Source organism: Medicago sativa, chromosome 7 (assembly GCF_051527215.1).
Source record: "Medicago sativa cultivar Bolivia chromosome 7, Bolivia_mono, whole genome shotgun sequence".
Lineage (NCBI taxonomy): Eukaryota > Viridiplantae > Streptophyta > Magnoliopsida > Fabales > Fabaceae > Medicago > Medicago sativa.
In genome coordinates this window covers 34,902,205-34,929,028 of record NC_140755.1, presented here as the reverse complement: position 1 = coordinate 34,929,028, position 26,824 = coordinate 34,902,205, and the positions used below count along the sequence as shown (strand labels likewise).

The following is a 26,824-nucleotide window of genomic DNA, read 5'->3' as shown; positions in this document are numbered from 1 at the left end:
AGTTTGGTTGAATGTAATTCTGTATTTAATACCCACGTCTCGAGGGAAAAACTGAGGAGACATGACCTTTGGTTTCTGAGTGACACGTGTAAAGGCTATTGTGGTACTTGAGTACCTATAGTTTGCAGAGTGATCAGAGCCCTTGGATGGATGATTTGATTTGATCACGACCGTAGGCATGCTACTCGAGTGAGGAGTTATATGTGGAGGGCTGCACCGGATTGAGGCCTCGCCACCTTTGAGAAGTTTTATGAAACGAGTATAAATAGTTCAAACGTTGTTTGGAACATTACCGCATTTTCATTTTCTCAGAAACTTAGAAGTTTTTCCAAGAGTTCCTTCAAAGGTGAAACATTTCCGAACTTTCAACTTCTCACTTCAAGTCCAGTTCATCCATCGTAACAAGTAATGCTCAGATGACTCCTTTTTTCTTTCGTTTCTGTTCTTTGATTTATTTAGTTTCTATTTTTAGAAACCATAGAAATGCATGCTTTTAGGGTAGAAGTTACTCCAACTCGGTGATTTCCGCCGTTTGTTACAGTGGTTTCCACCGTGCATGAGGAGTCTTTAGGATTTGTTGTCTGTTTTCTGTATGTATTAGAAAAACATTGGCGACATGCTTTAGTTCAGTTCATAAGATATAGCCCTGTTCGCCTCGATGTGGATTCCCTGATGGTGTTTGTTCCCTTCGTCGCCATGGATGACCTGATGGGTGAAGGAAGGGTCGATCTGAATGTTGGATTCACTTTTCCCTTTGATTTTTCAGGTTCCATGGTGAACGAAGAAGCTGCCGCGCCTGCCTTCTCTTGGTTGGGGGAAGAGCCATGGAAACAGAGTCGTCATTTGCCTTAAGTGGTGTGGGAGAGATTCCTTTTGGCTTGATTAGAAATGCAGATGATTGGGAGCTGGTGCTTCCGAGCACTTCTGATAGAGTGTGTTAAGAGTACGAGAACTACACCTTTCCCATGTATGAAGTGGTCTTCAAAGACATGGGTTTTTGGCTCCCTTTCTCTGACTTCCAACGGGAGGTAGTCCCTTTCTCTTCGAGTTGTTGTGTGACTATCTCCAACTTTCCACCTCTAAGAACGTTTTCTTCTCCTTCTTCACCGCAAAACGGGGGTGTGGACTGAGTTTCTTTTCGTCAGACCAAAAAAATGTTTGAGATCTTTGCTGGAAAAGTGTGGAGTTTCAAAGAACGCTTCTTTTTATTAAGGACGAAAAGCGAAGCGGTTGTGGCTACCCTTCTGAGGGCGGTAGATGATGGTGTTCAGGAGCGCCGCCCTTTCTTCCATCTCTGTTGGTTTCAGGACCACTTTGGTTATGAGCCGAAGCATTTTGGCCGAACCCCCTCTGGTCTCACGGAGGAGGAGATAGACGTGCGCCAACAACTTTGGGCGTTTGTTCAATCTCTCCCATGGAGGGTCAAAACCGACAAACGGGGGAACCCATTGATGAATAAGGACGAAACACAAGTAACAGAGCCCCGCCTCATCAATACCCATGAGTTGTTGACATCACAGGATTTCAAAGATTGCCTCGGTAGTGTGTACCCTCTTTTCGTCTTTTATCTGCTTGTTTTCTTGTTTTGTTCCCCTTATTTGACGAATTCTCCCTTTCTATGTTTTGCAGGAAAAATGAAAGACTTGGGGGCCCTTGTGAATGTCGCGAGCAAGAAAATCTCTGCCAAGAAGCGACGCAAGAACGTCCAATACTTGGAGCACCTCATAGCCGTTTCTGGTCCTGGCTCTACCTCTAGTCCTGTGGTGGACTTGGAAGGTGAGGATCCTCCTAAAGAGCTGGTGCAGGAGCCCTCGAAGAGGCAAAAGATGGGAACACCCTCCAAGGAGCCGATCACGCTGATCAGGGCAGTCCATGTTCGTTCTGAAAGTGGAGATTTCCTTCAACTTCCAAAAGTGTGGTCTGAGCCGGATCTGTGTGGCCCTCAGTCGACCCTTTTCTTGGATGATCCCGAGCTGAAGATTATCCAAGACTTGGGTCACGCTGTAATAATAAAACCCCTTTTGGTGATTCAATAAGGGAACATGACATTGCTTTACAGCTTCCAGAGCTGAAAAACCTTGTTCAGGTATTGAAAAAAAAGAGGGAAAGTGAAGGGAAGTGTAGTGATGGAAAGTGTGTTTTAGGGGATGTTTTTTTGGTTGGAACAGGACCTGGTGATCCTGAGTTGTTGACTCTTAAGGCTGTAAGGGTTATTAAGAGTGCTGATTTGTTGTTGTATGATAGGTTGGTTAGTAATGATGTTTTGGATTTGGTTGGTCCTGATGCTAAACTTCTATATGTGGGAAAAACTGCTGGATACCATAGTAGAACTCAGGTATAAAAAAGTTTTTTTTTTTTTTGTGTGTTTTGATAGGTGGGGTTGTTTTCATTTTTGTGTTGGTTATTGGTTAAAGCATAAATTTTTATGATTGTGTGTGTCAATTTATGAAGCAAAGACACCAGACACGATACTGCACCGACAGGTAGACACCAGTAGTAAGAAAATAGAACTAATTGTATGTAATTACATGTGTCTTTGTGTTAAAGTGTCTCACGTTGGATGAGATATGGCTTGACAAATGTGTTTATAAGTGGGGGTAGTCCTCACCTTACTAGCCGGTTTTGTAAAGATGGGTTAGGCCCAATCCAATTTTCAATATGGTATCCGTTGGACCACCTGCTATTACGTTTCCTCTATTGGGTCACACTCCAGATGTCCAGTTCTGGGCGTGAGGGGTGTGCGTTAAAGAGTCCTACATTGGATGAGATATGGCCCGACAATGTGTTTATAAGTGGGGACACTCCTGATGTCCAGTTCTGGGCACGAGGGGTGTGCGATAAAGAGTCAGACATTGGATGAGATATGGCCTGACAATGTGTTTGTAAGTGGGGGAAGTCCTCACCTTACTAGTTGGTTGTCAGTTATAGACACGTGTCATACAAGGCACGCCTTCCACCAGTGCTATATAGATGTCAATTATCGTATCCCTTAGGGTTTTGTTGTTTATTCAATATTTTATTTTAGGATTTGGATGTGATTTTTATTTTGGTGGGGTTGAGTTGTTTTGTTACATGATACTGATGAGATGAATTTTTGTTTTTGTTTGATTGGTGAACTTGTTGCAGGAGGAAATACATGAGCTTCTTTTGAGTTTTGCAGAAGCTGGGGCTACTGTTGTGAGACTTAAAGGGGGTGATCCATTGGTGAGTTTTCATATGGGACAGTCTAGTAAGGAGTTGATGCATTAGATTTTCATGGCTTGTTTATGCGAATGTCTTATTGTTTGGTATTTGTAGGTGTTTGGGAGGGGTGGCGAGGAAATGGATTTTTTGCAACAGCAAGGTATCCATGTGAAAGTTATTCCAGGTATGCTTCTGATTTCTTTATCATGATGAAACTGGTAATAAGTTTGAATCATCAGCAATGTAAATTGGCACTATTTCTCCATTGTTTTGTTTGTGTGTGCTTGTGTGAGTATGTGTCTAAAAAGTGCTATTTTATTCAAATAAAATCTCTTAAGATTCCTGATTTTTTCGCATTAACTTCGTATCTCACTTTATGACTTGGTTCCCTTTCCATCACATTTATTCTTCCCAATCCATCATTCTCACATTAATATCGGTTTGCATGAGGTGATGAGTGTGAATTACTCATTAGTTTTTTGCTAACATTGTAGGAATGAATATGACTGACTAAACGCGTGTATACGAGGTGGGAAGTTACATTCAAAATTATTGTTATACATTCTACCTCTTTGTACTCAATACATAGTAATTTGATTTGATCATACTGAATAACAAAAATGGTTTTTCATTTTCACCGGGACGATTCATTATGGAAAATGGTTAGGTATTGAAATTTTAAATGTTTATCTCTCAATCAATCCATAACAGACATATCTTAATCTCTATATAACCGGAGGTCTGTTGTTATTACAACTACCATCTTATATTGGCATTTTCTTTTGGAAAAATACAAACTGCTTTGTCTATTATATATATATATATATATATATGGACTTGTCAAAAGTGAGTCTGTTTGGATAAACAACTTGATTAAGCGCTTAAACATAAACACTTGCAATATAAGTGTTTATGCAGATGCTATTTCTACAACAAAAGTTAAAATAAAGTAAAATTGTTTTTATTAGCTATAAGCTGATTAACAGTAAGCTGAAAACAGTTTATGGACAGGTCATAAGCTGTTTCCATAATCTCTACCAAACAGTCTCACAAGTGCTTATGCCAGTAGATAAGCTCAAATGAGCAAATCAAAACAGTACTAAAGTTATTGAAAAGGAATGCAAAATGAAAGCTTGAAACATTGTTCCTGCTATTGTTTTGTTTTAGTTATGTGAGAGACATTTATGGATGCAATGTTATCTAAACGAAATAGTGAAGTTTAAATGGTGGTGGTTGATTATAATTCAATTAATTCTCATTGCCTGCAGGTATAACTGCAGCATCTGGAATAGCAGCAGAGCTAGGGATTCCATTAACTCACCGCGGTATTGCAAATAGCGTGAGGTTCCTCACGGGGCATTCGAGGAAAGGAGGAAGCGATCCTCTATTTGTATCAGAAAATGCCGCTGATCCTGATTCTACTTTGGTGGTTTATATGGGCTTGTCAACCTTCCCCTCACTCTCACAGAAACTAATGCATCATGGTTTGTCACCTCAGACACCGGCTGTAGCCATTGAGCGAGGGACCACACTTCAGCAGCGCACAGTAAGATCGATCACATCTTCCTTTTCACAACATAATTGTTTTCTTTCTACTAAATATTTTGAGTTACTAACATATCCAGTTGGTTTATGATAAAAATGGCCATTTTTATTTTAGCATACGAAATATTTATGAATAATTAATATGATCCTAAAGATTTAAGCAATTTGAACTATTGAGATTCAATTTCACTTCGATTCTTTTATGCAATGCCTAAGATCAACTACGAAGATGAGTTCTCTGTTGAGTAAAAATTAACCTACACTTGTGAACCTGTGTGCTGAGAAATATGAAAATCAGATATCACTGATCAGTTGCTTCAAGGTTTTTTTTTTTTTAACTAGTAGAAATTCATTTGCTTAAATAATATGAAAACGACAAGCATTTAACTTTCTCTAGATCGAAGGTCTCGTATCTGAAACACACTTATTCTTGGTTTTCCTTATCTTTGATTTTTTCTATATAGAAAGTCATTTGTTTAAATCTTTTCTTACACAATGTCCAGGACATCTCCTTCACACTTATTATTGTTGGTTCTTATTTTTTTCCCCTTAGAATAATGAAAATGTAATTTTTGTAGAGAGAAACATATACAACTCTTCACAGAACCAACAATATCCTATTACATGACATAATCCTAAGGAAAACAAGATTACCAAACCTTTATTTTTTTTGTCATCCAGGTAGGCCTTCCGAACATCTAATTAGTTGAGGTCGCCCAAGTTAATTATCGTGTGAGGTCAGCCAAAAAAAATTGAATAGTTTGACGTCGTCCAAGTTGCTAGTTAAGGTTGACTGAGCGAGTTGAGTAGTTAAGCTAGTCAAGTATATCTAATTTTTGACAAAATAATTGTTATTGAATGTGATAAGTGTGAAAGAGCCTCTGTCACTGCAATAAAGGCTTCTGACGAAGTTCTTTGCAGTCAAGATTTTATTTTATACGTCAGAATGGTAGTTGAGTTTTTGACAGTTAAATGATTATAAACATCTGTGATTGTAATAATAAGAATCCATCTTTTCTGAATTCAATATCTTAGGATGCTAGACAATGTAGCACCGACACTTACAATTGAAGGTGTGACCAGCGTCCGACACATGTCGGTGTTGAATACCGGAGCGACATTGACACATGTGTCTACATGTCCGTGTTTGTGTTAGTAGTTCATAGATGCTAGGTCCAATGACTGATTATACGCATGTTATTTGTAATTATCCAGGTGTTTGCAGAACTTAAGGACCTTCCTGAGAAAATTGCATCTACTGGATTGGAGTCACCAACACTGCTAATAATAGGAAAAGTTGTTGAGTTATCACCATTTTGGCCAATTCCTACAAAACAAGAATCACGATTAATGCAAGCATCATGATAAATGATGGATGTTTATGAGAAATACTATTACTGTGAAGCTTGCGAAGATGAAGGATTACCTTCCCTTACAAAAGGGTTTAAGGTCTAATGTAATTTGGGTGTATTTTCAGATGTTTAGGGAAATGAAGAACTTCTGCTCTTGGATTGCGGTTTCTATTGAAGTTGTCGGGTTCGCACAGAAGTATTTCGGAACAAATTTTGATTCAGCATGTTCTAGATTGGAAATAAAACAAAGGGAATCACAGATTATACCAATCCTTTTAACCGAGGATCATAATAATACATTCCATAGGTTCAAAAGATTGGAAATAAAACAAAGTGTTTTAGAGGCAACATTTACCTGGATTGGTTTACTTTCCATGAGAAAATTTTAGCCATAAGCTATCTAGGAACATTCTTTAATAGAAAAAAATGTAGTTTAGTTTGAAGATGTGAGTTCATAGTTCAATTTATCAATGTTGATTTTTTATTTTATTTGGAGATGCTCATATTGTGACCATTCATTTGTTCTAGTCAATTGCTAGAAAGCATAATTTAATGGTTTCAAACAAGACGACCAGACTCAGAAATAACAAGCAGAGAAACAGCTAGAATCTTAGCAGCCAAGAACTATGAATAACAGATTAAACTCTTCCCATCACAGAAAAAAGAGGAACTGAAAAATGAGTGATTGATTTTAGCAAATTATTTTAGAATATTTTCAATTGTAATGAGTTAAATAAATTTTTGGTTTCTAAAAATATACAACTTTTATTTTTTAATCTCATAATTTTCTTAAAATTCCTTCAAAAAAAGAAAGAAATTCTTCTTAAAATAACTGTCCAAATATTTTCGTCTACACATTTGATGCTCGCAGTTAAAATAAGATAGGTCAATGTGATACTATAGAGAGAGGCTAAAAACGAAATATGATAGTCATGCAACACACTAATTCCCATTTCTTGGCATATCATATCAATTTCTCCCTTTCACTCTTACCCCCACATCACTTCATGACATTCAATTCAACCAAATAATTATGTACGTATGTTACATACTGATTGAGATGATATTTCGTTACTAATGAATGAGACTATGCGGTTAAGCACATTCTTACCATCTTTACAAATGCATGTATGAGTTACAATTGGAATGGTTTCAAAAACCATGAGTTACTTGACATTTATTCCTCTTTAATCATTATTTTTAACGGTTCCTTCTATGGATTAGTTTGTGTCATGAGTTTGAACAAATCTCATTCCCTTATTCCATGGCTTAAAATCCCGTTGTAGAATTTCTATATTGCTTTGTACCAAAAAAAAAAAAAAAAAGAATTTCTATATTGCTTAGTCTGTTATATTGCACAATATAATTTCTCTTTGTTGTTTAGGTACATACGGAGTTACATTAATGTCTAAATCAGTGGATGAAATAATGATTCCAACCAATATGAAGAAAGGAAGGCCTCATGATGATAATGAAGATAGGTTAAGTGACTTACCCAATTGCGTTCTCATTCACATTTAGTCATTTTTGAACACCAAACAAGCCGTTCAAACTTGCATTTTGTCTATAAGATGGAACCATCTTTGGAAACATATTCCTACCCTTGTATTGCATTCCTCAGAATTTCCCACTGTCAAGCATTTTGCCATATTCGTGTCTAACATTTTGACTCGTCGTGATGGCTCAACTGCACTGCACTCTCTTGATCTTGAACGTAATGGTAATATTGATCCTCTACTACTTATAAAGGTTTTAGACTATGTTTATTCCCATAATACCACCTCCAACAATTACGAATCTCTCCACATGGTGAAACTTATCGCGTTATGCACTGCATTTCTTCATGCCGGACTCTTACATCTCTTAAGCTTTCGCTTTTCTCTATAGGTAGTTATAATTTTGATAAAACATTGTTTCCAAAATATATGGATTTACCGGCATTGACCAGCTTGGAACTGACAAATTTTGCCTTTTGTGGTGGTGAAAACGGTTGTGTTGAGCCCTTTTTGACCTTTACCAAGTTGAATAGTCTAGCCATCATTATCATGTGTACCGTAAGAGATGCACAAATCCTCAGCATATCAAGTGAGACACTTGTCAATTTAGCTATCGATAATAATTCATGGCACATTGCCAATATGGAGCTATTTGCTCCAACTCTTTGTACATTTACTTTTAACGGCGGTCTTGATCCAAAAATACGTGGGAGCGGTCTTTCTTCTGTTAAACATGTAAACATCGACGCATCACAATTTTCTGCTTCAGAGGAACATGCTTTGAATCTATTGAGCTGGCTGCCAAACCTTGGCAATGTAGAATCATTGAATGTCACTTCGCCTACTCTTCAGGTACCTTGTCATGTTTTTCAGCTTTATTTTTACTCTCTTCATAAGATGTTTTTTTATTTTCTTGTGTAAATTTTGTTAAAATTAAATTGACTTGTATAAAACTTATTCTAATTCCCTCATATCATATTGCTTAGATTCTTTCTTTAGTTCCTGATTTTTTGGAGGTTAAGCTCACTTCATTGTGTAACTTGAAGTCATTGAAAATAGAAGTGATACCATTTCATTATTCAGTATTATACACCATGGTTGGAAAATGCCATGTTAAACAAAGCTGCTGCCAGGTCACGTAAAGAAGCTGCCGAGTTAAGCAAGGCTTTAAAGCAGGTTTGAAACTACCTCCCATACCTGACGGAATGGTTGACTTCTTTCTTGCGACAAAACTCGCGGTCGGCAGAAGTTAACATCACTACAGAGTACCCGGGTTGTTTTAACCTTAAGGAGGTATTTATTTAAAAATCAGAAGAGAGCTGAGTGTTGTAATTTTCTAAGAATCTTAATATAGATGATTTTAAATGAGATAACCATATCACTACAAGAAATACAGGATTTTCCTAGGAACTTTTTCCTCGGAAAACATCCCAAATTCGTCGGAAACATTGATTTATGAGGAAATTACCGAGGAAAGTAGTCATAGGAAATTTTGGATCTGTTCCTACGAGTTTCCGAGGAATTTTCGAGGAAATAATGTGTCAGAATTTTTCCGAGGAAATTAGCGAGGAATGGTTGGCAGGAAAGCATTTTGCAGACTGCGTCATCTAACACATGCTTTCCGACGAATTACTGACGAAATTTTCCTAGGAAACAATTATATTTAAAAATAAAAATTAAATCCAAATTTTGATTTCGATAAATAATTAAATAAAACAATATTCATAAATGCAACTAGCATTTTCTTTGACAGTGGAACATCACCACAACAAACCACCTAAAACACACCCCAAAAGTGCCCGGCCCAAACTAGTCCCCAACCAAAAAACAGTAACTGAAACCTGCTAAAAACAACACCAGAATACACAACAAGAATATAAATTACTTGCTATCATCATCATCCCTCACCTCGTCCTCCTCATCATCAACGTTGTCGTCGTCGCCGTCATGTGTTTGGTCTTCTTGAACCGACGGTGATAATTGACTCGATGGCGACGATGATTCAGATGTCTTCATACTCTTCATGCCACCCATCCTTTTTGTAACCATCCTTTGGAATTTTCTCATTACCTCTGCCTGTTTGGCCAACAATTCCCTTAACTCATTCTCCGATTCTTCTTTCCTTGCCAACGCCTCCTTTTGAGATTGCAACTCGTGGTTCATTTGTTGTATCATTGCTTGCATCTCAAGAGGCAACTCTCTAGAACGAGATGAGGACTCTGATGGAGGAGGAACATAGAACAAATTCCCATGTACCACATTGCCGGCTAACGGCCCAAGACCGTATATTCTACCCGGTCTTCCTTTTCCTCCAGCCTTTGCCCATAGTTGAAGTTTAATAGGGTAGGGAATTTCTGGATATGATGGAATCCCTGGATTCTCCTTCAAAAACTCTGCTACATTCGTGCCATATGCTTCCTATAAATTAAAGTAATAAATAATAAAGTCAAAACCGAAACAAAACAAACACACAACAGCAACAAGCTATCAACACGGAAACAGAAAAGCTACAAACAGAAAACACCAAAACAGCCACAAAACAGCGAAAATATACAACCTGCCAATACCCCTAACGCCTAAGGTACTCTCCCCGATCCCAAACCCACTCATAGACATTGCAAATTACCACATAAGGACCCAAATTTCCAACAGACATAGCAACTTAGACATACCTCATTCAATCATCCAACCAACCACAAAACAGAATCCATTAAAATGAATAATTCATCCTTTGAACACAATAGAGAACATAAAATGATTACAAATTTACCTGGGTATTGCTAGCTCGAGCATCGACATACCGACCAGTACGCTGACTGAAACGAGTCTCTCTATGGATCTCTTCTGGATAAGGATTTCTATCCAATTTTTTTCTTTCTAATTGTACACACAAAAATATTAACCAATTAGAACATTTGGTCAATTTAATATATACATATATAGAAATATAAATAGTTAAATATAAATCGATAAATATTTTTTTTTTACCAAATTTCTAGCATTGGTAGCGGTACTGACACAACCTTGTGCGTGCAACTATCCTCCTACAATAGATGCCTTGTTCACCTTGTTAGCTTTGGACCGGCTGTTAAAATGTGGATCTTCCTTCCAATACTTCTCCAATAACTCCCAACTTTTTTCTCCTATCCAAGATGTACGATAATTGCCCTTGCATTTTTTCAATTCTTTCCGTTCATATAATAAATCTCATAAACGTTTTGTAGCTACCTTATGAAAGTTTTTCTCTACAAGAGCGTGATGATGAGGTTGCCATACACAAAAATCCTGCAATAAAAAAATATATTAGACATTCAATTATTTCAAAAATAAACCATATTATAAAGTAAATACAATTATTTAATATTCAATAAAATGTGTTTACGGAAAAGTAATTAAAAAGTGCCTCCCTGTCGTGGACAGTAAGATGTGTATATACGGCCCAACACCTATCTTTTGGGTAAAACATCTGGATCGCCAATCTAATATATTCTGATACTCCCTTGGATGGCTCCAGCCTACAAAATTTGAATTGTTAATTAAATTATACATTTTAAAAACTAATAAGAATTAAGTCAAACATAGGTAACAAATTAAATTTTTATTACTTACGTTTCAGGTGTCGGTGTAACCACAAGAAGATTATTCATATACTCCCAGTCATCAGTGATGCGACGCCGTGGTCGTCGTTGCTGATTGCCCCCAGACGGTACCTCTTCATCTTGGTTGTTGTTGTTGTTGTTGTTGTTGTTGTTGTTGTTGTTGTTGTTGTTGTTGTTGTTGTGGTTGTTCAGCAAGTTACATTAAGTCTAGGAAATTTCCAGCTCGCATCATGTCTTGCATCATTTCCAGGTTTGATGATGGTGGAAAGGATGTGTTAAAGCCCTATCGGACAATATATGAGGTGGTGTTGTAACCTGGCGAATGTGTGGATGGCGGAGTAAATCTAGGCATGGCAAAACCAGGCATATAATGTGTGGGGGGCTGACTAGTAGTAGCTGCTGGAAATGATGCAGGAGGAATATATGCGATGGTGTTGTAACCTGGCGAATGTGTGGATGGCGGAGTAAATCTAGGCATGGCTAAACCAGTCATAGTATGTATGGGGGGATAACTAGTAGTACCTACTGGAAGAATAATCGCGAATGGAGTGGAGTAAGGTGTTGGCGTAGCAGCAGTAGGAATAGGAGTACCAGTCCGTTCATCAATGTTACAGAAGGTAACCCCCGTCGCTCGAACTCACTGTCTGGTAGGGTCTGAGGAAACATTTATTCTATTTCAATACTTAATTTTCTTCGGCTTCCCATGATCTACACCATGAGCCTTACCCCTATCCTTGTCTCGCCCAAACATCCCTGGCATAATTATAAAATAATGAATAATTAACACACACACACACACACACACACAGACACACACACACACACACACACACACAAGAATCAGATGAGTTACAATGTTTGCTCAGCTAGTTCATATGATAAGTTTTCTTCTTTCCTTACAAGTCAAAATACAACTAATAAAACATCAGTATCAAATAGCTATTATGTGTATGAAGCTTACTGTCAGAAATTCTTCAACCCTGATAGAGCCAAACCGCAAGTGCACGACCTATCGAAGTAATAGTAGTAAGTAAAAGTATCGTTCCGCTAGGGAGTTGTTCAACTTAATTAACCTTTAGTGAATGATTAGAGGGAGAGAAAGTTTAGTAAAGAGGGGTTTTGATTGCTGAAGATAAAAACAATATTAATAAAAAGCCTCGGGATCATTGGTTTGTCATAATGACGAATCCTTCACTAGACAAGACCTAAACATCTAATTTCATGGTTTACACACTAATTTCTAAAGACCGGTTTCCCTTAGCCCCTCACCTTTCCGATGAAAGTCCAGTGAGAGTTTACTTCTAGCAACCAAGCCTATTTCGCTGACATGATTACTAGAAGATGCATAGAGGATTGAAACTACTCTTTGTCTCAATAATTGCAAAGACTATTTCACTGTTTTGAAATTATTGTCTAGATTCACTTGTTCCAACATCAAGACTTCGCTCTCGCTTTATGAATTGATGTTTGGGATGATGGATTAACGATTATCAAACCCTCCGCTTTCGCTTCCAAAGTTTGATAATTGTTAATCCACGTTAAGACGGTGAATCTAGATTAGAAATTAGGGTTACATAGAAATTAGGGTTTAGGCTTGTTTTGTTTAGGATTGAGTCATTAGACTCCCCAAAATTCCCAAGACGAAGAAGTTTACTCACTCATGTTCATCGTAGACATGGGGAAGAAGAGAGAAAAACAGTAAAATAAATTGCAAGGAAAGTAAAAAGGAAATAAAGACTTTTTATTGAAATAATGCTTGAAATAAACAAAGTAAAAGGTTAATGTTTATGGTGGAGAGCTACTCTATTTATAGCTTTACAATCGACTTAGAAACTAAGCAACTAAAAGGATAAAACGGTAAAGCTGCAACAGGGTAACTTGGGCCCGAAGAAAAAGCAGCAAAACAGGTTCTGTGGTGGAGATTGGATAAGGTTTTGTGGTGTTTGGGTTAGGTTTTGAAAGATTAGGGTTTTGGTGAATTATGTGTTTGAGTGGGTGAAAGATGTTTTTGATGGAAGGGTTTTGTTTTGGATGAAGTTTAGGAATGATTGGTGAAAGAATTAGGTTGATTGGTTGAGTTTTGAAGGAGATATGAAGGTTTGAAGCTTTGAAGGTTATGGAGGTTTAGAGAGAAGTTTTTGAAGATGAGAGAGGTTTGTGGTTTAGAATGAATGTAGAGGAAGAAGAAAAATTGGGTTTATAGAAGGGTAGAAATCGGGCACGGCCGTGCCACCCTTGGCACGGGCCGTGCCAACACTCTGTGGCTCAGGCCTAATTTTGATTCAAATGCATGGCACGGCCGTGCCAACCTCAGCACGGGCCGTGCCAGCTTTCTGGTCAGAGGGGCTTCAGAATTTTTCAATTTCCGAGTTTTTTTCGAATCACACTTGGACAATTACCTACAAAACAGCTTAAAACAAAGAAAAGCAAAACAAAAGCGATTAAATGCGTGGGTTGCCTCCCACGAAGCGCTCTTTTAATGTCATTAGCTTAACGGTTAGAAAGAGTCCTTAGAATGGATCAAAGATATCATATTGTGTAGATGACGCTATAAAACGTTCTTTCACAACATGATCGTTAATCATGCAACAAGAGTAAAGAGCGGGACCCTTCATAACATTTTCCAACTCAAATCCTACCATCTTATCACTCACTTGAAAGACTATCCTACCGTTCTTGACATCTATAAGAGCTCCTGCAGTGGCTAGGAAAGGTCTACCTAGGATTATGGGGACGTCTTCGTCCTCCGCAATGTCAACGACTACAAAATCAGTTGGGATATATATCCCTTCTATCTTAACGGGTATGTCCTCGATAAATCCTACAAGTTTCATGGTAGAACGATCAGCTAGCTTCAACTCTATTTCGGTAGGTTTCAATTCTCCTATCCCTATCCTTTTAAGAAGAGACAAAGGCAGCAAACTAACACTAGCTCCTAAGTCACATAAGGCTTTGTTTATGGTTTCATTCCCAATTTTACACGGTATGGCAAAGCTACCTGGATCTCTAAGCTTAGGGGGTGCTTCTTGAATGATTGCACTAGTTTCCTTGGCCAAGGCTATTGTCTCATTATGCTCTACAACCCTTTTCTTTGAAAAATTTTCCTTTAAAAACTTGGCATATAGAGGCATCCTAGACAAAGCTTCAGCAAAGGGAAGTTTAATGCAAATCTTCCTAAGTATGTTAAATTTTTTTTCAAACTTACCCTCTAGTTTAAGCTTATCAAGATTTAAGGGGGATGGAGTTTTGTTTTCTTCAAGCGGTTTTGCTTCTTCTATCACAATTTTATCACCTAAAGGCTTGACACTTTCTTTCCCAATGTTTTTAACCTTAGCAAAAGTTTCGCCTAACTTACTACCCCCAAAAGATATGACATTAACTTGGGCTTTGGGATTGGCTTCGGTTTGACCAGGAAAGACTCCCGGTGTTTGGGAAGAGGTAGCCACTTGTTGGGCTATTTGAGCGATTTGAGTTTCAAGGATTTTAGAGTGAGTAGCAATAGAATCAACCTTGGTATTGAGCTTGGAAAGAGAATCATTCAGAAATCCAGTTTGGTTTTTAAGTTCTTGAAGTTGTTTGTTTTGGTTGGCAATGGAATTTTCCAACAAAATTTCCAAATTGGACTTCTGAGTGAATCTTTGGTTGTTTGCATAACCGGGTGGTGCTACTTGTCCATAGGGATTTTGGTTTTTATAAAAATTTTGATTTTGTCTCATCCCTTGGTTGTATTGAGCATAATTAATTTGCTCAACACCATTAATAGCACTACCTAGTTGGCAATCAACACCAGCATGACCAGTTGTACCACATATTTCACAAGAAGGAGTAGAAGCAGAATTGATAGCACTAACATTCAATTTTTCGAGTTTTTCAGTTAGTGTATCAATTTTAGAAGCAAGGTGGTCATAGTTAGAGACTTCGTACATACCTGCCTCCTTTTTGGAGGATGAAGAACTAGTGATGGCTCTCTCGTCGGTCCATTTGTAATGATTTTGAGCCATGTCTTCAATCAAGGCATATGCCTCCGTGTAGTTCTTGTTCATAAGTGCTCCACCTGCAGCTGCATCAACAGACATCTTAGTGGTATAATTCAAGCCATTATAAAATGTGTGGACAATAAGCCACTTCTCTAGGCCATGGTGGGGACAAAGTCTTAGCATTTCTTTGAAACGCTCCCACGCATCATAGAGAGATTCCCCATCTTTTTGGTTAAACCGAGTGATTTGGTCTCTAAGTTTAGCGATTTTAGATGGTGGAAAGAATCGGGCAAGGAATGCTTGCCTCAGCTGATCCCATGAAGTAATGGAACCGACTTCGAGGGAATGGAACCAAGCGCTAGCTCTATCCCTTAAGGAAAAGGGAAAGAGATGAAGTCTTACGGCCTCTTGGTTCTCCTTCATGGTTCCACTAATTCGTAGGAAAACAGAGATGTGAAGATTGGGATCCTCAGTGGGGGATCCCGAGAATTGGTTTTGCTGCACCAAGTTAAGTAGGGCAGGCTTTATTTCGAAATTGTCATCCTCAACCGTTGGGTACACAATAACAGCTTGTGGCTCAGCCGTAGACGGCGTTGCATACTCTTTGAGAGTGCGATTGGCCATGATGCTATTATTTCGTGCGTCTCTCTTTCGTTTATGCAAATACCTTTCGATCTCGTTGATTATTACAACTCGATTTCTGGTTTTTCGCATAAAAAATTGAGAACCCAAGAAGTTAGTGATAACAGAAAAATAAAAAGAAAAAAACAGAAAAAAAGAAAGAGAAGAAGAGAGAGGATTCTAATCACTAAGAAAAAGCTAATTAAATTGGTTAACTCCCCGGCAACGGCGCCAAAAACTTGATAGAGCCAAACCGCAAGTGCACGACCTATCGAAGTAATAGTAGTAAGTAAAAGTATCGTTCCGCTAGGGAGTTGTTCAACTTAATTAACCTTTAGTGAATGATTAGAGGGAGAGAAAGTTTAGTAAAGAGGGGTTTTGATTGCTGAAGATAAAAACAATATTAATAAAAAGCCTCGGGATCATTGGTTTGTCATAATGACGAATCCTTCACTAGACAAGACCTAAACATCTAATTTCATGGTTTACACACTAATTTCTAAAGACCGGTTTCCCTTAGCCCCTCACCTTTCCGATGAAAGTCCAGTGAGAGTTTACTTCTAGCAACCAAGCCTATTTCGCTGACATGATTACTAGAAGATGCATAGAGGATTGAAACTACTCTTTGTCTCAATAATTGCAAAGACTATTTCACTGTTTTGCAATTATTTTCTAGATTCACTTGTTCCAACATCAAGACTCCGCTCTCGCTTTATGAATTGATGTTTGGGATGATGGATTAACGATTATCAAACCCTCCGCTTTCGCTTCCACAGTTTAATAATTGTTAATCCACGTTAAGACGGTGAATCTAGATTTGAAATTAGGGTTACATAGAAATTAGGGTTTAGGCTTGTTTTGTTTAGGATTGAGTCATTAGACTCCCCAACAATCCCAAGACGAAGAAGTCTACTCACTCATGTTCATCGTAGACATGGGGGAAGAAGAGAGAAAAACAGTAAAATAAATTGCAAGGAAAGTAAAAAGGAAATAAAGACTTTTTATTGAAATAATGCTCGAAATAAACAAAGTAAAAGGTTAATGTTTATGGTGGAGAGCTACTCTATTTATAGCTTTACAATCGACTTAGAAACTAAGCAACTAAAAGGATAAAACGGTAAAGCTGCAACAGGGTAACTTGGGCCCGAAGAAAAAGCAGCAAAACAGGTTCTGGAATCGAGCACGGCCGTGCCACATATTGGCACGGGCCGTGCCAAGCTTCTGGTAAGGGGAGAATGTATTTTTGCCCCGTATCTTCGTATTCTTGCGCTGTATTTGCTCCAGTCCTCTTTCTTTCGCTCCAAGTCACCTTCCACCATATATTCATTCCTAAAATAAAATAAAAGACAATTTAAAGTAAAATATTCTAAAAGAAAATAAAATGCAATAAAATAAAACTAAATCTAAAATAAAACTAAACTAAATAAGGCAATAAATTAGACTATCTATGACTCATCAAACTCCCCCACACTTGAATCTTTGCTTGTCCTCAAGCAAAAGGCAATGGACATATCAGCAACTAAAAGATTATTATGGCAATATTAAGAACATAAGTCTCAAAGAAAGGTTTTGTTCCAAGTACACTAATTACAATCTCAAATATTCCTCATGAACCTATTCTACCCAACATCAAGTCTCAAGTGAGTGTGTGTGTGCAGTCCAACCCTTTTCTTGCTCCTGTATAAGGCAAATATTATGAGGAACAGGTTCTATCCTTAATGCTAAAGTAACCGAGAAAAGTCCTTTCTTCATTTCATATAAGAGTGATGGGAATTTAAGTTAAGAATTTTAACAATTAAGCACAAAGGGGCTGCAGATGCTTAGGGGCTATCTATCCTCGTAGGAAGTCTTCTCGGATGTAATTGTCCTTTCCCCCTAGATTCAAAATCACCCTAAGCAGTGCTGTAAAATTATTGTTTGTTTCATCTCCGCGTAAGAAGTCTTTTTGGATGTAATTGTCCTTTCCCCCTAGCATTGATGAATTTGTTTCACATTAAGTTCAAATTAGGGAGTCACCACCACAATTAGGAAGTTCGGGATTATCCTTTCCCCCACATGTTGGTGCCATTCTCCCGCCCCATTTAACATTAACAAATTAATAAGAATATAAAAATTAAGAATAATTTGATTAATTTCCCACACAAACTTATACTACTTTTACTCTTAAGACTTTAAAGGGTCTAAGTTAACACTAAAGATAGAACGTGCTCCTTAAAATACCTATTCATACATTTGCTCAAGGATTGCAACCGAGTGCTTTTCTCATTGGAGAATTTCACAATAAAACAAGACATGGGTATAGCAAGAACATAAGAAACACACGAAACTACTTTCATGTACAAGAAGCAACCTTTAAAGAAGAGACAAAATAAAAAATTTTATGCCATATTTTACATTAAAAACAAGCTACTAGTCATGCCTCTTGCTATAAAAACAAAATAAAAGAATAAAGTTCAAGGGAGTTTGGGAACACTACGACTCTAGACACTTTATTAGGCCCCCCCACACTTAGGGGAAGCATTGTCCTCAATGATTCAAAAGAAAAAGAAATTAAAAGAAGAAGAAGAAAGTAGAAGAAGAGTAGGAGAAAGAGAGGTAGGAGAGAGAAGGGAAGAGAGGAAGAAGAAAGCTCTCAATTTATTGAGGTCCATAAGGAGGACCTTGGAGTTGGAGGTGTTGCATCATCCGGCGGAGCATCTCATTGTTTTCATTATTCACACGGTTGCCTCTTTGGACATCGTTTTGAAGCCCGGATAACTCAACACCTTGCCTTTGTTGCTCGGTGCTCATCCTCTCGATCTCATTGTTAATCCATGCCCATCGTTGATTTTCATTAAGCTCACCGGCTTCATGGCCATGGTCTCCTTCTTGGTGCAAGTTAGCACCCTCTCCTATGTCATGGTGCAAGTTTGCACCTTCTCCTTCATCATCTTGTTGCTCAAGAACCTGCACATCATCAACATACAATCAATTTTCTTCCACCTCGGTGGTAGTCCGAGGTGGGTTAGGCAATAAAAACATGATTGGCACGTTAAGCTTGAGTTGGTAGTGGAGTGGTGGATGTCTTTTAATGAAATTCATAGCAATGAGGGTTTCCCTATTGAGCTTATTGTTTCCCTCAATTGGTTTGATCCCCTCATCCTCACTCACCCCAAAACATCGAGCTATGTATGTAATGATGCCACCCACCACTATGTCTCCCTTACCGGCTGGTTTAGAACCTACGGAGTCTAGGTAGTCAATCAAATAGAAGCAAGTGTTAACCGGGTGGTTGTAGAGCATTGCCCATAACATAAACATCTCATCGGTTCTAGTGTTTCCTAGCTCGGTTCTACCCCAAATAGTGCAAGCCATGACCCTCTGAAGGTACCTAAGTACGGGTTTGTGAATGTTGCTAGCTTTTTTGGCTCTAGGGACATAATCATCAAGGCCGGTGATACGTTTCCAAAAGGCAGCTGGGTCATAGTTAACCGGTTTTAGACTAGGATCCCAATGATCATGAATATACCCTTCATTTGCAAAACCTAAGGCCTCACAAAAGTGCTGAAGTGACATGTCATAATCAATATTCATTAACCGGAAAACAACTCTATGGTTAGGGTTATCAAAATTCAGCTTATCTTTAGTGAAAACAATTGAGCTTAAAAATTCATAAGTGAAATTTTCATAACCCCGCATAGGTGTTAACATATCAGTCCAACCTAACCTACCCATTAGCCTAAGAACATCATCTCTAAGCCCTAGCACATTCAAGTCAAAAGAATCAGGATAGCGAGAGGCATGTAAGGTTTTAGAAGTAAGATTTTTATACCTGACCTTTTGGGTGTCATCCTTAAACTGGATTCCATGATTCTTGACTTTTGCTTGCTTCTTTGAGGGAGGACCGGAAGAGCTTGCTGGTTCCTTACCACTTCTTCTTGAAGCCATTTGACCCTTGTTTGAATTGGTTTGAAGGTTTAGGGTTGGGGAAGATTTTTGGTGGAAAGGATTGGTTTAGGGTTAGGGTTGATGTTTAAGGATTGTTTGTGGGTTTAGAGATGGAGATTGGATAAGGTTTTGTGGTGTTTGGGTTAGGTTTTGAAAGATTAGGGTTTTGGTGAATTATGTGTTTGAGTGGGTGAAAGATGTTTTTGATGGAAGGGTTTTGTTTTGGATGAAGTTTAGGAATGATTGGTGAAAGAATTAGGTTGATTGGTTGAGTTTTGAAGGAGATATGAAGGTTTGCAGCTTTGAAGGTTATGGAGGTTTAGAGAGAAGTTTTTGAAGATGAGAGAGGTTTGTGGTTTAGAGTGAATGTAGAGGAAGAAGAAAAATTGGGTTTATAGAAGGGTAGAAATCGGGCACGGCCGTGCCAATGGCACGGGCCGTGCCAACACTCTGTGGCTCAGGCCTAATTTTGCTTCAAATGCATGGCACGGCCGTGCCAACCTCAGCATGGGCCGTGCCAACTTTCTGGTCAGAGGGGCTTCAGAATTTTTCAATTTCTGATTTTTTTCGAATCACACTTGGACAATTACCTACAAAATAGCTTAAAACAAAGAAAAGCAAAACAAAAGCGATTAAATGCGTGGGTTGCCTCCCACGAAGCGCTCTTTTAATGTCATTAGCTTGACGGTTAGAAAGAGTCCTTAGAATGGATCAAAGATATCATATTGTGTAGATGACGCTATAAAACGTTCTTTCACAACATGATCGTTAAGCATGCAACAAGAGTAAAGAGCGGGACCCTTCATAACATTTTCCAACTCAAATCCTACCATCTTATCACTCACTTGAAAGACTATCCTACCGTTCTTGACATCTATAAGAGCTCCTGCAGTGGCTAGGAAAGGTCTACCTAGGATTATGGGGACGTCTTCGTCCTCCGCAATGTCAACGACTACAAAATCAGTTGGGATATATATCCCTTCTATCTTAACGGGTATGTCCTCGATAAATCCTACAAGTTTCATGGTAGAACAATCAGCTAGCTTCAACTCTATTTCGGTAGGTTTCAATTCTCCTATCCCTATCCTTTTAAGAAGAGACAAAGGCAGCAAACTAACACTAGCTCCTAAGTCACATAAGGCTTTGTTTATGGTTTCATTCCCAATTTCACACGGTATGGCAAAGCTACCTGGATCTCTAAGCTTAGGGGGTGCTTATTGAATGATTGCACTAGTTTCCTTGGCCAAGGCTATTGCCTCATTATGCTCTACAACCCTTTTCTTTGAAAAAATTTCCTTTAAAAACTTGGCATATAGAGGCATCCTAGACAAAGCTTCAGCAAAGGGAAGTTTAATGCAAATCTTCCTAAGTATGTTAACAAATTTTTCAAACTTACCCTCTAGTTTAAGCTTATCAAGATTTAAGGGGGATGGAGTTTTGTTTTCTTCAAGCGGTTTTGCTTCTTCTATCACAATTTTATCACCTAAAGGCTTGACACTTTCTTTCCCAATGTTTTTAACCTTAGCAAAAGTTTCGCCTAACTTACTACCCCCAAAAGATATGACATTAACTTGGGCTTTGGGATTGGCTTCGGTTTGACCAGGAAAGACTCCCGGTGTTTGGGAAGAGGTAGCCACTTGTTGGGCTATTTGAGAGATTTGAGTTTCAAGGATTTTAGAGTGAGTAGCAATAGAATCAACCTTGGTATTGAGCTTGGAAAGAGAATCATTCAGAAATCCAGTTTGGTTTTTAAGTTCTTGAAGTTGTTTGTTTTGGTTGGCAATGGAATTTTCCAACAAAATTTCCAAATTGGACTTCTGAGTGAATCTTTGGTTGTTTGCATAACCGGGTGGTGCTACTTGTCCATAGGGATTTTGGTTTTTATAAAAATTTTGATTTTGTCTCATCCCTTGGTTGTATTGAGCATAATTAATTTGCTCAACACCATTAATAGCACTACCTAGTTGGCAATCAACACCAGCATGACCAGTTGTACCACATATTTCACAAGAAGGAGTAGAAGCAGAATTGATAGCACTAACATTCAATTTTTCGAGTTTTTCAGTTAGTGTATCAATTTTAGAAGCAAGGTGGTCATAGTTAGAGACTTCGTACATACCTGCCTCCTTTTTGGAGGATGAAGAACTAGTGATGGCTCTCTCGTCAGTCCATTTGTAATGATTTTGAGCCATGTCTTCAATCAAGGCATATGCCTCCGTGTAGTTCTTGTTCATAAGTGCTCCACCTGCAGCTGCATCAACAGACATCTTAGTGGTATAAGTCAAGCCATTATAAAATGTGTGGACAATAAGCCACTTCTCTAGGCCATGGTGGGGACAAAGTCTTAGCATTTCTTTGAAACGCTCCCACGCATCATAGAGAGATTCCCCATCTTTTTGGTTAAACCGAGTGATTTGGTCTCTAAGTTTAGCGGTTTTAGATGGTGGAAAGAATCGGGCAAGGAATGCTTGCCTCAGCTGATCCCATGAAGTAATGGAACCGACTTCGAGGGAATGGAACCAAGCGCTAGCTCTATCCCTTAAGGAAAAGGGAAAGAGATGAAGTCTTACGGCCTCTTGGTTCTCCTTCATGGTTCCACTAATTCGTAGGAAAACAGAGATGTGAAGATTGGGATCCTCAGTGGGGGATCCCGAGAATTGGTTTTGCTGCACCAAGTTAAGTAGGGCAGGCTTTATTTCGAAATTGTCATCCTCAACCGTTGGGTACACAATAACAGTTTGTGGCTCAGCCGTAGACGGCGTTGCATACTCTTTGAGAGTGCGATTGGCCATGATGCTATTATTTCGTGCGTCTCTCTTTCGTTTATGCAAATACCTTTCGATCTCGTTGATTATTACAACTCGATTTCTGGTTTTTCGCATAAAAAATTGAGAACCCAAGAAGTTAGTGATAACAGAAAAATAAAAAGAAAAAAACAGAAAAAAAGAAAGAGAAGAAGAGAGAGGATTCTAATCACTAAGAAAAAGCTAATTAAATTGGTTAACTCCCCGGCAACGGCGCCAAAAACTTGATAGAGCCAAACCGCAAGTGCACGGCCTATCGAAGTAATAGAAGTAAGTAAAAGTATCGTTCCGCTAGGGAGTTGTTCAACTTAATTAACCTTTAGTGAATGATTAGAGGGAGAGAAAGTTTAGTAAAGAGGGGTTTTGATTGCTGAAGATAAAAACAATATTAATAAAAAGCCTCGGGATCATTGGTTTGTCATAATGACGAATCCTTCACTAGACAAGACCTAAACATCTAATTTCATGGTTTACACACTAATTTCTAAAGACCGGTTTCCCTTAGCCCCTCACCTTTCCGATGAAAGTCTAGTGAGAGTTTACTTCTAGCAACCAAGCCTATTTCGCTGACATGATTACTAGAAGATGCATAGAGGATTGAAACTACTCTTTGTCTCAATAATTGCAAAGACTATTTCACTGTTTTGCAATTATTGTCTAGATTCACTTGTTCCAACATCAAGACTCCGCTCTCGCTTTATGAATTGATGTTTGGGATGATGGATTAACGATTATCAAACCCTCCGCTTTCGCTTCCACAATTTGATAATTGTTAATCCACGTTAAGACGGTGAATCTAGATTAGAAATTAGGGTTACATAGAAATTAGGGTTTAGGCTTGTTTTGTTTAGGATTGAGTCATTAGACTCCCCAACAATCCCAAGACGAAGAAGTCTACTCACTCATGTTCATCGTAGACATGGGGGAAGAAGAGAGAAAAACAGTAAAATAAATTGCAAGGAAAGTAAAAAGGAAATAAAGACTTTTTATTGAAATAATGCTTGAAATAAACAAAGTAAAAGGTTAATGTTTATGGTGGAGAGCTACTCTATTTATAGCTTTACAATCGACTTAGAAACTAAGCAACTAAAAGGATAAAACGGTAAAGCTGCAACAGGGTAACTTGGGCCCGAAGAAAAAGCAGCAAAACAGGTTCTGGAATCGAGCACGGCCGTGCCACATATTGGCACGGGCCGTGCCAAGCTTCTGGTACGGGGAGAATGTATTTTTGCCCCGTATCTTCGTATTCTTGCGCTGTATTTGCTCCAGTCCTCTTTCTTTCGCTCCAAGGCACCTTCCACCATATATTAATTCCTAAAATAAAATAAAAGACAATTTAAAGTAAAATATTCTAAAAGAAAATAAAATGCAATAAAATAAAACTAAATCTAAAATAAAACTAAACTAAATAAGGCAATAAATTAGACTATCTATGACTCATCAAACCCCAATTTCATTACCACTCAACTAAATAAAAATGAATACAATTTATGAAAATCATGAACAAGCTTTAAGTTGATCAACCTCTAATTTGTTTCAATCATTTTTATAAGTTTTAGATAATAAAACACCACAGTAGCAGAAGCATAATTGCTACATTGAATAATTGTGCATATTGGTAGCAACAACTAGGAAACTGATAGATCACATGACTGGTTTTTCAGCACAAAATTAACAAACAAAAGTAAGTTTTTCTAAAGTACTTTCTATGTCATTAAAAGAAAGAAAACACTTTCTATTCCATTATATATTATATAGAATCAAAAGGCACTTATGCTCCTTAATCAATGAACATTTTGCAATAAGTATTCTCTAAATTGAGGAGATAATTCCAATTATAGAACTAGGTAATTTTGATGTTCTAATACAATATTATGTTTATATTAAAATTAAACCAGTACAGTATCTTTGACTAAGATACAAAAAATCAGCATCAACATTTATTGTTAAAAGAAAATTGAACCTATACATAAAAATTTGATACAAGAAAATTTGTGATAATTAAAGGCAAACCAGATGATAGAACTCAAATTATATGTAACTATGCAAGAAGAAAGACGGAGTGAAATAAAAGTGACAATTGAGAAGCAAATGATCATAAAGGATCATGTTAGAATCAAATCAAAATGATTGAACGAAATGATGTTTAAAGGGAATTGAAAACTTGAAAGAAAAACAATGCAGAAGGAAAATAAAGACTGAATCATTCAACAAATAAGCAATTCAGAAATGACCATTCAAGAAACTTTGATAGATAATCACATGAGTTATGCAAAGTAAGGAAGCACAGTGTCACCACATAGTTGACACACTAATTTCTAGCTTTTCTAAATGCACATTGAATATACACACATTAGTGATTCCAACATAAAATGGATCCATAAAGTGTTAGTGAGATTAGTTATGATTGTTCATAGGAACATTAAATAAAGTAGTTAAGATATTCATAACTCACGAAATGTCTTTGTACGCTTTTTCTATAAACAAGTGATGATAATAGAAGTTTTTATGCTTTGGAAAATTCAAATACAATGTAGTAGTATAAAGATATGGCACGTAAAACAAATTCACTCAATATCCAATAAAATCAACCCAACCAATTTTACTTTGGAAATCAAATAAGACAATATTGATAGGACTTTCAACCATTCAGTATGCCAACTTTAGATATATTTTTGTGACTAACGAAGTACTAAGTTGCGTTACAGAGATACCAACCTTACTTCGTTGCAGAGAAACTAAGTTGCGTCGATCTTGTTCCCCTGTCCGCTTGCCTAAACAATCTGGAACTCAAATGAAAGGAATTGATTAATGCTCTAAAAAAGGCACAGGTTGAACACCAAGGAAAAAAAGGCACAAAACAATCTACTATCAGAATCTAATCAAAGTAACTCAAGTTGAGCAAAGCACATACATAGAAAATGCAATGATACATTCAATAGATATAAAGGTTAGCAATGAAGGTGAAAATATTGAGACACCTATAGCTTTTAAAATAGTTGCAAGTAATCAATTTATAATCTCCCATAAGCATAACATTCAATGGCTCGGTAAACATGGCAAAATGATTGACAACAAAAGGGAGATAAACACACATTATAAATTTTTCTACACAAAAATTTAAAGATATCACACTAAATTAAACTACAACCATTTTACTTCACAAGAATATCTATAAATTTTCTACAGTTTCTCCCTAAAATATGTTTCTTTTTTAGGTTATATATACATTAAAATTCAAATATACCACACAAACAACCAATCAAGAGTCAAAACCACTTTATCACAACCCCTCTTAATTTTAATTTTTACCTTAGGTTACAAATTAACTAATTAAATCAAAAATAAAATAAAAAACAACATTACAGAAAGAAAGAAACTAGGGTTAGGGTGTACCTTGAGTTGGGAGAGGAGATTTGAAGCAGAATTGATTGAGTGAAGGAACTGAGTAACAGTGAAGAGTTATGCATCGATTGAGTGAAGGAATGAGGAACAGTGAAGAAAAGGAAGAAGAGGAACAATGTGATTTCTTCAATGGATTCGATTGCTTTAATTCGGTCAGCCACGAAAGAGGAACAGTGAAGAGGAACAATGCGATTGCTTCCATTCGGTTTTGGAGGTAAGATTTAGATTGACGAATTAAGGTTTTGGAGGTGTGTATGGAGACTTAGGTTTTAGATTTGGGGGGGAAAGTGAGCTTGGAGGATTAAGTGTTTTGGAGGTGTGGAGGGAGACTGAAATTGGAATTTGGAAAAGAGGGAGGGTGAAAAACATGCGACCCTTGTGTGATTTTTTTACAGTATATAATTTTATTTTTTACAATATCTTATACATAATTTTATTTCTTATAAAATATAATTTAATTTTTTTAATATATTAGATAGATAATAAATGATATAAAAAGTTAAATAAATACATTAGATAGATAACTAATATGATAAATTCATTACATTGAACATAAATGTTTCATTATTATGATAAAATAATTACATTAAAGACATCATGTGTTTTATCAAGGGTTATTCATCATTGTCATAATAAAAATCATCCGCATTGTTGTCGGGTTATTTGCATCTTCCCCACTGTCTCTAGAGTTGCTTGACTCCTCCCCACTGTTAGTGTCAATAAGTAACATTTGAGCTAACATTTCAGCATCAACTTGCTGACCATCAACATCTCTGTCAACCAAATCTGTAACAGGATCGACTTCAATCACATCTGGAACATGTGATATTTCATCATCTTGGTAAGATATTTCTTTATCTGGAACTTCTGTCTCAATTTGACCTCATGGTTTACACTTGATAGCAACACACCATC

At 37.4% G+C, this 26,824-nt stretch overlaps 1 protein-coding gene, 2 non-coding genes and 2 pseudogenes across 3 annotated transcripts; 4 read left to right on the top strand and 1 right to left on the bottom strand.

Annotated features, from left to right (window-relative positions):
• The first annotated feature begins 1,154 nt into the window (after positions 1–1,154).
• Positions 1,155–6,575, top strand: LOC146905881 (S-adenosyl-L-methionine-dependent uroporphyrinogen III methyltransferase, chloroplastic-like). Its single transcript, XM_085728668.1, has 7 exons — positions 1,155–1,539; positions 1,630–1,887; positions 1,974–2,335; positions 3,127–3,204; positions 3,298–3,367; positions 4,452–4,729; positions 5,944–6,575. Exons 1-7 carry the CDS (start codon positions 1,155–1,157, stop codon positions 6,091–6,093), a joined length of 1,581 nt encoding a protein of 526 aa, XP_085584794.1. The 3' UTR covers positions 6,094–6,575.
• Positions 6,576–7,484: 909 nt separating this feature from the next.
• LOC146905880 (F-box protein At4g22280-like) lies at positions 7,485–9,035 on the top strand (annotated as a pseudogene).
• Positions 9,036–9,457: 422 nt separating this feature from the next.
• LOC146905879 (uncharacterized) lies at positions 9,458–11,926 on the bottom strand (annotated as a pseudogene).
• Positions 11,927–15,306: 3,380 nt separating this feature from the next.
• LOC146905878 (small nucleolar RNA R71) lies at positions 15,307–15,413 on the top strand. The gene has a single exon (XR_015020746.1). It is a non-coding gene; the product is annotated as a small nucleolar RNA R71 (small nucleolar RNA).
• A 6,609-nt stretch (positions 15,414–22,022) lies between these two features.
• On the top strand, positions 22,023–22,129 carry LOC146905877 (small nucleolar RNA R71). The gene has a single exon (XR_015020745.1). It is a non-coding gene; the product is annotated as a small nucleolar RNA R71 (small nucleolar RNA).
• The last annotated feature ends 4,695 nt before the right edge of the window (positions 22,130–26,824 follow it).

Bases quoted from the DNA above. Each gene is read 5' to 3' on its own strand.
- LOC146905881 (XM_085728668.1), top strand. From the start codon at position 1,155: ATGTTTGAGATCTTTGCTGGAAAAGTGTGGAGTTTCAAAGAACGCTTC. The intron at 1,540-1,629 runs GTAGTGTGTACC...TATGTTTTGCAG, and splicing joins GGATTTCAAAGATTGCCTCG to GAAAAATGAAAGACTTGGGG. The intron at 3,205-3,297 runs GTGAGTTTTCAT...TGGTATTTGTAG, and splicing joins TTAAAGGGGGTGATCCATTG to GTGTTTGGGAGGGGTGGCGA.